The sequence below is a fragment of the Mauremys mutica genome, chromosome 16 (genome assembly GCF_020497125.1).
Source record: "Mauremys mutica isolate MM-2020 ecotype Southern chromosome 16, ASM2049712v1, whole genome shotgun sequence".
Lineage (NCBI taxonomy): Eukaryota > Metazoa > Chordata > Testudines > Geoemydidae > Mauremys > Mauremys mutica.
The window spans coordinates 20,009,997-20,022,146 of record NC_059087.1 but is presented as its reverse complement, the minus strand read 5'-3'; the positions used below and the strand labels follow the sequence as shown (position 1 = coordinate 20,022,146).

The 12,150-nt window shown below is 52.6% G+C and overlaps 1 protein-coding gene across 1 annotated transcript in view; it reads right to left on the bottom strand.

Annotated features, from left to right (window-relative positions):
• Positions 1-11,868, bottom strand: part of MMP11 (matrix metallopeptidase 11) — a 32,289-nt gene extending 20,421 nt beyond the window's left edge. Inside the window, exon 1 of the mRNA XM_044990568.1 lies at positions 11,558-11,868. Coding sequence (XP_044846503.1) covers positions 11,558-11,665 — 108 coding nt within the window. The 5' untranslated portion in view covers positions 11,666-11,868. The remainder of the gene's footprint in view (positions 1-11,557) is intronic.
• Positions 11,869-12,150: the final 282 nt, after the last annotated feature.

The following is a 12,150-nucleotide window of genomic DNA, read 5'->3' as shown; positions in this document are numbered from 1 at the left end:
TGAGAAGCCCCGACACCCCTGCCCTGTGACTGGAGGACCCCCAGGCCAGCTGGGGCCCTGAGCTCCCTTGCCCCCTCCCCATGGCTGAAGGAGCCCTGGGCTGGCTGGCTGGAGCCCCCCACAGACATGCCGTGGCTCCCCTCCTGAGACCCCAAGCCACTCTGAGCTCTTCCAAAGAACTTGAGCTCCGCAGTTGCGGCCACTGATTGTGGAGTTTGCAGGGAAGCTTTTGCTTATTATTATGCACCATGCAGGATCCGGGGCAGCTGAGGAGGCAGTGTGTGTTATTCAGATTCCTGGGTTCATCAGTAATCTCCCTGGAGTCCAGGGAGATCATTGACAAACCCAGGAAGCTGAGTAGCACATACCGCCTCCTCAGCCGCCCCAGATCCTGCATAATAATAAGCAAAAGCTTCCCTGCAAACTCCGCAATCAGAGGCCGCAACTGCGCCAAGGGAGGCGTAGCCTGCCCTGGCCTATTATACCCGCCGTCTATGCTGGTGGAGGCGATCATCCTGCCCTGGGCTGGGTGGTGGTAGAAATACCTGTGCCCTGTCTACATTAACGGTCAGAAGATGCACATTGGTGCCGGTCCAGAGACAGAGGGGAGGCAGTTTGTTTCTCCCCTATTCTGGGGCTGATTTGGCTAACTTGTGCCCCTGTTGCAATGGGCCATTGCAGCTATCCAGAGCCACTGGACCTCTGGGCTTGCCCCAGCCCTCCCAGTTCTGACCCCACCCCGACCTGTCCCCGGGGCACCTCTGCCAGGCCTCAGAGCACCCCGCACTGCTGAGCGCGGGAGGCCAGAAGAGCAGCACGGAGCTGGCTCTGCACACGGTATACGGGCCCTTGTGCTGGGCGGGTTTCTACCCATCCTGTGGTTCCCTCTGCACCAGCATAGATGGTGCAGGGACACTTCACTGCCATAGCCAATCTGTCCCATCACTGTTGCCATCGCTGGAGCTGCCCAAGTGTTAGCACAACCATAGGAAATTCCCTGGAAACCGCTGGTGTTAGCCACAGCCAGACACGCAAAGCCACCCAGGGGCTGGCTGAGAGGCTGATGCCATTTGCCACGGAATTCTCTGGAGACTTTTCTGGCCAGAGATATGAACCTACTTGGCTGGACTCATCTCTGGTCACCAGAGACACATCCCTGGCCTGGAGCCTTTCGAGCGGAGCAAGGTGGCTCAGGAAGCAAGCCCTGCTTGTCAATGTCGGATTCCACCCGCTACTGCACTGAAACCATGTGCCAGGCAGTATGGGCTCAACCGGGCTCGCTTTGCGCCCTGGAGCAGGGATGGGGTAGAAGACCTGGCTGTCGGCTTCGATGTCACCACGGCTCCTCTTCTGTAAACCATGATCGCTCCTCCTGACCTGCAGCTCCATTAGGCGCGCGCGCTGGGGCTGGAATGCTGCTGCCAAAGCCTTTCTTGGCGGCTTGGCTTTCGCTAAGAAAAGCATTAACTACTTAGTGGTGCCAGTGGCTTCCCTCCCCCTCCCTGATCTAGAGGGGAGATAAAATTCCAGTGGGCCAAAAGGAAAAAGAGAAGCCATCCCCGCTGAGGAGCAAAAGCTGCTCCTGGAGCCTGTGAAGGTGGAGCCTGGGGCCAGGGAAGTCAGCACCGTCTGGGGAAGTGTCATGATCCTCCCTCCCATGGGGCTGCTGGCAGCAGGGAGGGATTGTGAGACCCTTCCTCATGCCTGGGGGAGTGCCTTACTCTGCCGATGGTCCCCCTGACTGCCCATGGGGTAGGCTGCTTCTCACTATCAGGGTGGCCCTATGAATCTGTCCTGCTCAGTACAAGGAGAGAGGATTTATGCAGCTAATTCTCATTGGCTTTTATACGACTTTCCAAACCCTCCCACGGAGCACAGACAAGAAGAGCCCGCTAAGGAGGGGATATTCACTGCCTGGGGTTTGTGAACTGATGCCTCCCAGCCAAGGGAACGAGGCAAAGGATTTGCACTATGGAGTTCGGGTGACTATCCAGCTGTATATCCCATACTGGCGAAAGCCCCGAGTAAAAGCCCTGGGGACACTAATGAGCCAAGGCCTCTGCCTCCCGTAAGTATTGCTCCCTTGTGGGGCAGGCTGCAATGATACACACACAGGGCTAAGCAGCACATTGGGAGGGTGGCCTCTGAAAACTGAACAGATTCCCAGCAGACAGTTAACTGTGAAACTCCAGCCTGGAATGAGAGGGGGAAAAGGTCTGATCCCAGGAGAGAGCAGACAGCCCCGCAAGGATCAGACTGCCTGCTCCGTTCTCCCAGGCTTTGCACTGACATCATCACATGCACACTGGCCCATTGCAGAACATGACAGACATCACATGAAGCCACATGGAAAATAGCCAGGCTCCCCAGTCAATGTCCTATCCACATTCATGAGATACAGTGGACCCTTAACCTCTCCAGTTAGGGGCAGGGCAATTGTCCCGGAGCTGGCATGTAGCGGTCAAATGCCGTGTCTGGAAGGAGGCGGCAAACAGGGCAGCCCAGCCACAGAAACCCAGGACCAGCAGCAAAGCAGGACATTTTCTGTCAACAAAAAAAATTAACAATGAGGCTACTGGCGTGCAAAGCCCACAGCCCGTCCCGCTGACCAACACCCTCTCATTGGTTCCTTGCGCTACCTGGTGTCTTGTCTTCTACTTAGGGGCAGGGTTCATTGCTTTGTTCTGCGTTTGTAGAGCACCTTGCACAATGGACCCTGGGCCATGACAGAGGTACCCAGGTGCCACGACAACACAGATACCACATTGACATCCTTGTTCCCAGCCAGTGGGGAGGGGCTAACTATGCTGCAGTCCTGGCTTAGAGTGGTTTAATTTTGGATATGATCCTACTGGGGGGCTACAGCCGGCCCTGCAGGGGAACAGCCTCTACTGGTTTCTCCCCCTTTCCTCCATCACTTACATCTGTGATCCCACCTTCGAGGTGGAAAACCCAGTGACTTGCCCTCCTCCAAGGAACCTGAGAGCTCTCCCGCTGCCCGACCTCTCTACTGGCCTTTCTGACATACTTCACTTCCTGGCATGGAGAACCCTGACAGTTAGGAAGCTTTTCCTAATGTCTAACCTAAATCTTCCTGGCTGCAATTTAAGCCCATTGCTTCATGTCCTGTCCTCAGTGGTTCAGGAGAACAATTTATCTCCCTCCTCTTGATAACCTTTTAGGTACCTGAAGATGTTACCATGTCCCCTCTCAGTCTTCTCTTCTCCAGACTAAACAAACCCAACTGGTTTTCAATCTTCCCTCATAGGTCATGTTTTCTAGACCTTTAATCATTTTTGTTGTTCTCCTCTGGACTTTCTCCAATTTATCCACCTTTCCTTAAGTGCAGCGATCAGAACTGGACACACAATACTCCAGTTGAGGCCGTATCAGTGCGGAGCATATTGGAAGAATTACTTCATGTCTTGTTCACAGTACTTCTGCTAATACATCCCAGAATGACGTTTGCTTTTTTTGCAAGTGTTACATTGTTGACTCCTATTTAGTTTATGATCCACTATAACCCCCACATCTTTCTGCAGTTCTCTTTCCTAGGCAGTGTGGTTGTAGCCATGGTTGGTCCCAGGATATTAGGTGGGTGAGGAAATCTCTTTTATGGATCAACTTCTGTTGGTGAAAGAAACAAGCATTCAAGCTCCACAAAGCTCCACTGCTACAATGATCACCACCCCCCCACCACCACACCTTTCACAATCCAGGGGTCCTACACATGCTATCACATGTGGTGTACCTTGTCCAGTGCGCTAAATGTCCCAATAGCACTATGTAGGTGAAACCAGACAATCACTGCACTCGCCAATGAACTCACACAGGAAAACGATGAAAAACAAACCACCACCTCACCTGTGGGTGAACATTTTTCACAAAGCGATCATTCTATCTCAGCCCCATCAGTCCTCATCCTCGCAGGGAACCTGCACAGCACTTTCAAAAGAAAAACCCGGGAGCTTGTATTCATAACTTCGCTAGATGCTAAAAATCATGGACTGACTAGAGACACTGGATTTATGGCTTATTACAACAATCGATAACCCACTAGACCTCCCGCATCTGCTTCTCCCCTCCTTTCTTCCCTAGGACTGGAGGGGTGTTAGCAGGCCACGTCACCTTGAACGGTCCCTTGAAAGATGTGTTAACTACTTGGACTACAAAAAATCTGTTCCATCTTGTATTTAGCTGTGACGCTCGGCATAAATATCCCCGACCTGACGAGCTCTGTGTAAGCTTGAACACTTGTCTCCCCCGAGTGTCCCCTGGCCCCGACTTGCTTCGGGGCCGGAGCAGAGAATCCCTGTCTCTCCCCTGCAGCTCCGTGCTGCCTCCCTGCAGCAACTGCTGCCGCAGGGTCCTGGTGGCCCCCATCCAGCGCTACAGACCTGAACTCCCAGCATTCTCGGGACACTTGCTGATCCCTAGTGGCCACTGCTGATATCCAGCACCTCCCTCCTCTCTTAACCTGTGAGTCCCTCTCTGGACTGGAACTGGACTGGAACCAAAGACCATCTTGGAAGCAAATTACCAGCCCAAGCAGTCAAAAACCATGAGTTAGACCCCCCAAAAATCACAGGCTCTACCGCCGCCGCTTCACTCATTCTTTGGCGGCAATTTGGTAGCAGGCTCTTCCCTCCGAGAGGGACTGAGGGACCTGCCGTCAAATTGCCGCCGAAGAGCCGGCCCTGGGGGTGGGCGCAATTTTATATTCTTGCCTCGGGCGCAAAAATACCTAGTTACGGCTCTGCTGGTTGGTCTATATTTCCCTGGATTGTCCTTATTTCTGTTTATAGACCAGTAATATATTTGCCCTTTTCTAGTGCTTCTGTGTCACAGTGCTCATAGAAGTACCTGTGTGGAGCACGCAGAGCTCAGTCCTCTGGGATAACCAGTTCAAAGCAATTCCCTCTGTCATGTCACTCCTCATCTTATGGACTTCGTCGTGGCACAGATGCTGCTCAGTAGCCACGAGAGCTTTGCAGTTCACGGATCCCTTCCCAGCGGGCCAGGCCACCTGCTCTCCTACAATGGAGAGGCACTGCCGGAGTCTGGAATCAGAACTACAGCCACCCTCAGAGAGCTTCCTGTGACACTGCCCTGCAAACCATTACAGCAGCCCAGGCCTTTCCTGCCACTCCTATCCCTGTGGGAGTGGACACAGTCTCATTCTCAACCAGTCCCCTTCTCTCCCTCCAAGCCGTCTATGCTGTCAGTGTTTGCTGCTTCCTTGACTGATCCCATGGATACTCTGGCCTCTCGAGGGGCGAACCTTCACAGGCGAAACATCATCCTTTAGGACCATCAAATAGTCAGCACACAAAGGCACTGTACTTCTGCACGCGCCCTCCTCCTTCCTCTCTCAGCTCCACCCTCAGGGGAGGGGAAAGATCCGTGTCTTTACACACGCAAGTAAAGCTATTCCCTGCCACACTGTAGGTTCAGAAATGGCTGCCATCTGTGCTCAGGTTCTTGTCTCTGTAGTTCTGCTCCAGGACAGCTGCCTCCCCCTCATTCCTGGGGTGTGCGCACCCCTTCTTGCTCCGCGAGATGAGCAGCAGCACCTGCTTTGATTCAATAGAACACCACTCTTATTCGGTAGCACCGATCACCTTCGCCCGCTGTGTTTAGCGAGCCCGTCCTTTAACCCAGAGCGGATTTGGATTCCAAGTGCTGCTGGAGCTGCTGTTTAGCAGTAAAGTTCTGCTTCCTCAGAGGGAGCCAGTTCCACACCGAATCAGGGCATCTCAGACACTAGGCTTGTACCAGAGTCTGTGCTCGCCGATGCTAACGCTACCAGAGAATCGTAGCCATTTCATGGCTGGAAAGGACCATTATTCTGTGATGTACGCCAGCCCCTGCTTGTTTTGTGTACACAGCACCCTGGTATCTCTGCCCAGTGGGACCCGTTAGGCGCTGACGTAAAGAGTTGTGCTGCCTTTCTTTGTGCAAGATATTTTATTGATCTTACAAAACCCATAACGGCGCATATTCTTGAATGCCATTCTCTGGCACCGAATCTATTAACTATTTACATATACACAGACACAGAGCACTCTCATCACAGGACCAGCCCACGTCCTCTGGCACGCTGGGCTGCATCCTGATCAGCACGAAGAGAAAGCCATCAGGAATGTGAAGTCAGATGGGCTAAGGCAGGGGAGGATACAGGAACAGAGCTCCTTGTACACACAAACCAAGGCCCTTCTCCTGCCATGCGCCTTAGGAATCCTCAAGTGCAATCTCCCTGCGACCAGACTCTGTTTCCCGTTTATCTGGTGGTGGTTGTTGTTGGCAACGAAGAAAGAAAATGTTTATTTTTCCTAAGCAACAGGAAACATGAAACACTGAGAACTGCAAATGTTTATGCGCACAGAGCCAGTGAGGGCCTAAGCTGATGCAAAGAGGGAGGGCGAATTAATAAACCCTTCAGGCTTATTTTCATTAGCAGCCGTTTTAGTTAAGTGATAGTTCAAGGCTTTGGTCCATCAGTAGCACCATTCCTGAGCAGGCAACACAGCGAAGGTCTAGACAACCAGAGGAAAGAGTACTCACCAGGTACAAGGAGCCCTGGCTGGACAAAGATCTCACGAGCCCCTAGTCTGATGAGACAGGAACCCCCTGAAACCCAAGAAACCCTCCCTGGGACTTTGTGCAGTCCCCAGTCACAGTAGGGTTGTTTTCTATGCATATGTAAGGTCAAAGCTAAAATGAAGCATCAGCACATGCCGGGAACTGGGACCCACTGACCTATGGGGCCACATGTGCAGGGACCCCCTCCCTCACTTATAGGGGGCATGTGCCAGCCTGGATCAGGGATTGACACCCCCCCAACCTAGGGGGGGCAAGCACCAGTTGGACCAGCACCCCTTATTTATGGGGAGGACGTGCCTGCCCAGGCCAGGGACTGGGATTCCCCCATCTACAGGAGCAGACCCACTTGGGCCAGGGACCCCTGAGCATATGCTGAGATACACCCTCAACTCTCCGGCCACATGTGGAGATCCTCAGGCTCCTGGGAGGATGGAATTAAAAGAGCTGCATCTGTGAGGGCTCAAGAGTTCTATAAATATGCAGTGACTTCAGAGCACCTTCCTGACAGACACAGGTTTCTATTTTACCCTTGCATGGTGGCCTTTTCTGTATGGAAACAACATGAAGCGCAGCAAGGATGTCGTACCGCCGAGCTGAGTAACAATATGATGTGTGTTTTCTCTCTCTCTCTCTCTCTCTCCTGAAAATGTAAGTAATAGACCAGCCCCAGAGCCTCTGCCCACAGCAACAATCTGAGAACTCCACAGGCTCTGTCCAAGCCTGATTATTTTCTCATTTATTCTCGACAGAGCAAAGCTCTGTGATGGGTTCTCCAGGGAATCCACCATTTGTTCTCCCTAGACACCACCTGCTCCATCTGTTCCTCAGTGGCCTAAGCAGTTAGGGGATGTCTGCCGCACTTTGAATACATTTAGAACAGACCTTTGGCCTCAGTCTTCCCTCTAAAGTTGAGCCAAACCCAAAGTGATGCTTTTCTGAAGGTTGCAAGTGCTCAGGTGACTCTTTCATTTCCATGTGCCTTCTGCTTCCTGGTTTAAGCCACACCCACAGCCCAAATACCCAGATCTCACAAGAACAACCATTCTCGCTGTCCTGGCTGGATGGGATAGAACCTGAATTTCAAGAGAAAACTTGTTCTTGTGAAGTTTCCGGTCTAGTTCGTAGACCAACGAGGCTTGAATAAGATTTGGATACCATTCTTTGGAGAATCCTCCACCCCGACAGCATTGTCAAAGAAAACCACCCACTCTCCTTATGCCACTTCTATTATAGGGAGAAGAGCGTCCCCAGGGGATGGTGAGGAATCTCTTCTGACCCCAGCTGACAACATGTTCCTGCCCAGAAGCATGAGGCTTGATGGTCTTTGCTGTTATTTTTATCCTTCCCAGTAGGACAGCAGATGTGACTCAGAGCATGGGGCACAGCACCTGGATACACTAATTTCCTTTTGCTCCTACTCTCCCTTCCTGTCCACTTCGCAAGAGCCCAGGTGCTAACACAAAGCCTTCAAGAACTACAGTTTGCTGGTGTGTGCGTGTGTGCGTCTCTGTGAGGGGGAAGGTGGACACTGCCAAAGCATGCACAAACCCTGCAGTAAATGTTTACATGTGCTCTTGATTCCCTGCTGAAGTGAAGGATAAACATGTCTAAATTATCCTGAACCCTCATTTCAATATTTAAAGAGTGAAAACAAACAGCATAGATCAACCTCTTTTGTAAACTTTCTCTGCATGGGGAAGGAGGAGCCTGCACAGGCCAAGTTACTCCTCCTAATGTCTCCCCTATCTGCTCCTGGCCCAGATATCTGCATGTCCTGCAGCTATAAGGAAGCACAGTGCATTCCAGGTAGGACTGCTGGCTCTGGAGAGGCGCGAGTTCCAGGAAATAACATATGGCTGGATTACACCAGCCAACTAGACATGAGGCCACCAGTTTTCCCCCAGGCTAGTTTCTCAGTGAAATGAAGTTCCCAGGGGGGGCCTGAGCCAGGCCATCTCTGGGTGTTTCATTTGGTCTGGGTGTGCATTGCCCTGAGAATTTGAGATTTTAGTTCTAGGGATTTTAAAAGAACCACTGTAGATAGCTTGACTTTTGCTCTAATTCTGGCCTTCTTCAGGCACTAACATAAAAGCTGAGCCCTCCTGACCGGAGCTCCGAGAGCTCCAAGACTTCTCAATTTCCCCCACCTAGTTTTACCTTGTAACAAACCTTAGCCCTTGAGCACCCCAACGGTAAATGTTGGTGTATCAAAAGTTATCAAACCTCATGCTTCAGGACTACAACTGACCTGCTGAGGTCAGGAAGAAATCCATCACCCCCTCCTTCACCATGGCATGGTACGTTTTTGTAAACTGTCTGTCTGAGTGCAGTGAAGGGTTTTTGCCCTCCATTAAGAGGTCAATCCAGAAATCCCAGGTAACCCTGTCTTAATTTAATAAGCAGACAGCATCCAATTAAATTAAATAGCAACAAGATTAAATGGACACCAACTTAAAGAAATCACATTTCTCTGAAATTCTAGACCTACTGTAGTTACAAGTAACACCTTCAATGACTGAAAGAAGTGTCTACAGTTTCAGCTTCTTTACTTGGTATATTTGAGAGTGCCTCCTGTACAGTTAGTGTCACTGTTTGCACTGCATAGTTAGGATCTTTCCAGCAAGCGAGAAACTGGCAGGAGAGCAGAAAATCCTTGTGGAAAGGGACCACACTCTTTGGTACTGAGGGGGTGCTCCACCAGAAAATGATTTTTTTTAAATATCAGATGATTAAAAAGACCAAATTGCCCGTGTCCCTTTAGAAACCATGGAAGCAAGTTTATTTTTGCGTGACACACCATTAACACAGCCAGTGGGTGAAACGCTCTGCCATAAGAAGCTCTTGAACCAAATACTTATTAGGATGCCAAAAAGGTGTAGCTATTGGTTAGGAATAATGTGGATATCATCCAGCATTACTCTTGCTATATCAAGGTGGTTAGCAGTCATGATTCAGAAGACTATAAATCAACAGCTGGCTGCCTGGGATTAAGGAGAAGCTTTTCTCACAGCCAGGTGGACTGCACTCATTCCCTTATGGGAGTTATACCATCTTCTGAAGCATCTGGTATCAGACACTGAACAAGACGGACCGCTGGCCTGATTTGGTATGGAATTCCTCTTACCCAGGCACTGTGCCAGCTCTCTTTTCCTCCCTGCTGTGCTCCAGGCGTGCTGGCCAGTTTGAATATGCCTCAGCAACCTTTGCACTCCCTTGGCAGCAGCGAGTGAGGGTCATGGGTATAAGAGAGTGTATGGGGGGCACTAGTCTCAGGGGGACAAAGTTATATGGGGACCTTAATTTACACAGGACACTTTAAATCTAGGGCTAGCACTGCCATCCTACAAAGAATCCAGCATGGACCCCTGCTGGCCTCAGGACCCAGATTAGATGCACTGTTGGTCCATTCAAGGATGGAAATTCCTCTGTTTCTTTATATCAGGTCGCCATGGGGTGGCTCAGGGCCTCTCCCCCTTTCCCCTCCTCCCATACCAGTTCATGTCTCTGCAGGAAGGAGCAAGGCTCCAGATTTGTAAATTACTAACTCTGGCTTATTGGCAGAGCTACAGATCAACCAGTTGCTAAATGTAGTTGAAGCCCTAACACAGCTGGGGGTGTGCAAAGAAATGCATCTCCATTCAGCATGTGCTCTGCCTTACTGTCCATGGAGGCACAGCTGGGATGAGTTCAATGACATTTTGTTTTGAATAATAAAAGCGCTTCCTAGGCCAAGAATGTTTAAGCCAAGCTCCAGTCCCCAAGCAGATTTAACAGCCAAGTTATAAACCTCTCAGATGACAGAGCTTGATAATAAAAACATCAACAGGACCTGCGCTAATCCCCAGTGGTGCTACCGGGCATTGCTCTGTCACTAGTTTATGCACCAGAATAACACGTGCATATAATAACCCAATTACACACACACACACACAACCCCAGTGCAGGCAGCACTCTGTCCACTCCAATCCCCCAAACTTCTCCCCCACACCAGCATCAGCACCTCCAATAGCTAACGGCCCCATCCCAGGTGCCAGATTTTGTCAGGCACGTCCATGAAGGACGTCCTGCTGCTTCCCCCCTGCTTGCAGGTTTTATTCATCTATTTAGTTTTTGTATCCCCTTAACAGTTCTCGCTTTCATCTGGAACTGCCATCGCAGCGTGTGGGACGCATTCTTACCAGGCAATGAATGCCAGCGTACCTTTAAGGAGAAGAGGGGGAAAGGTCCCTTGTCATCTTCTAAACAGTAATTACAGTCATCTCCCACCCACGCCACAAAAGAGGGCACATTTTAAAACGACACCCCGACATGCAAAAAGCCAGCACGCAGATTTCACTGCCCTGCAACAAAGCAGGAGGCAGCTGACATTACAGAAAACTGCCAGCTCTAAAGCAAACATGCATCTGCTGCTGGGGGAACAACTGGAGGAGCTTCACTGGCAGGGTGGGCGGGCAGGGGGGAGGGGAGAAAGAGAGGGGGTGGGTTTGTTTCCCCAGCACAACAACAACAAAAAGTTTCTTTTATGGAGTAGGGAGGGGTCTGCCAAGGAAATGCCCCAACGGGCAGCAGCTGCAGATTCCTAAAGCAAGGGACTGCACAAAAGATCCCCCTTCCCGTGTTTATATGGGAATCCGAAGGGGCGCAGAGGGCCGCACAATAGCAGCAAAGCCAAGCCATGCAGCCAGAGGGGCTGTGACACTCTCTCTCCAGAGCCCGGCACACAGTGGGCAGCTGGCCGGGCTGTAAACAAGCCGAGGGGTGCAGGCGCCCTGGGAAGCGGGGTGAGGGGTACCCGGGGGGGGGGGCGCTCCGGCCAGCTGTCCGTGCCGCGAGGGGAGGGCAGAGGCGGCGTTGAAATGCAGGACGGGGCGCAGGGGAAGCCGCCTGGAGCCCAGGCAGGAGGGGTCAGTGCAGAGATCTCGGGGCGCAGGGAGCCCCCGGCCCGTGTACTCACCAGGGCTTTGTGCCGGCGGGGCCCCCGCGCTGCGGGCAGCGCCTGGCCCCCCAGCAGCCAGGGCAGGAGGAAGGCAGCGAGCAGGGCGGAAAGCGGCGCCCGAGTCATCCCGGTCGCTGCAGGGGCGAGCGCAGGTTGCAGGCGGGCGGGAGCCGGAGCCGGAGCCGGAGCGGAGCGAGCCGGGGCCGGGCGCTGCCTGGCGCAGACATGGGGCCGGGGATGTCCCGCAGCCCCTTTTATACGCGCTCCTGCCTTTTGTTCGCCCTCTTCGGATTACACGTTTGTGGGCCGCCGAAGTGACACATCCCGGCGGCACCACGTGGGGCGGCGGGGGGCGGAATCCCGGGAGCCCGGCTGGAGCCAGGACCAGGGCGGCGTTAACTCCTCCCGCGCCGGGGCGAGGCAGCGTCTCCTCCCGCGGCCCCCGGGCACAGCGTTACACCGGGGGGGGGGACCCCGCTGGCTGAGCAGGAGGGAAATCAGCGCTGCCTGGGCAAAGCGCCCAACGCCGCCCCCAGAGCGCTGCTGTGCGGCATGTGCACCCCATGAAGGACCCGCTGCTGCTCGCTCAGCAGCCCGGGGAGCCCCCGTCG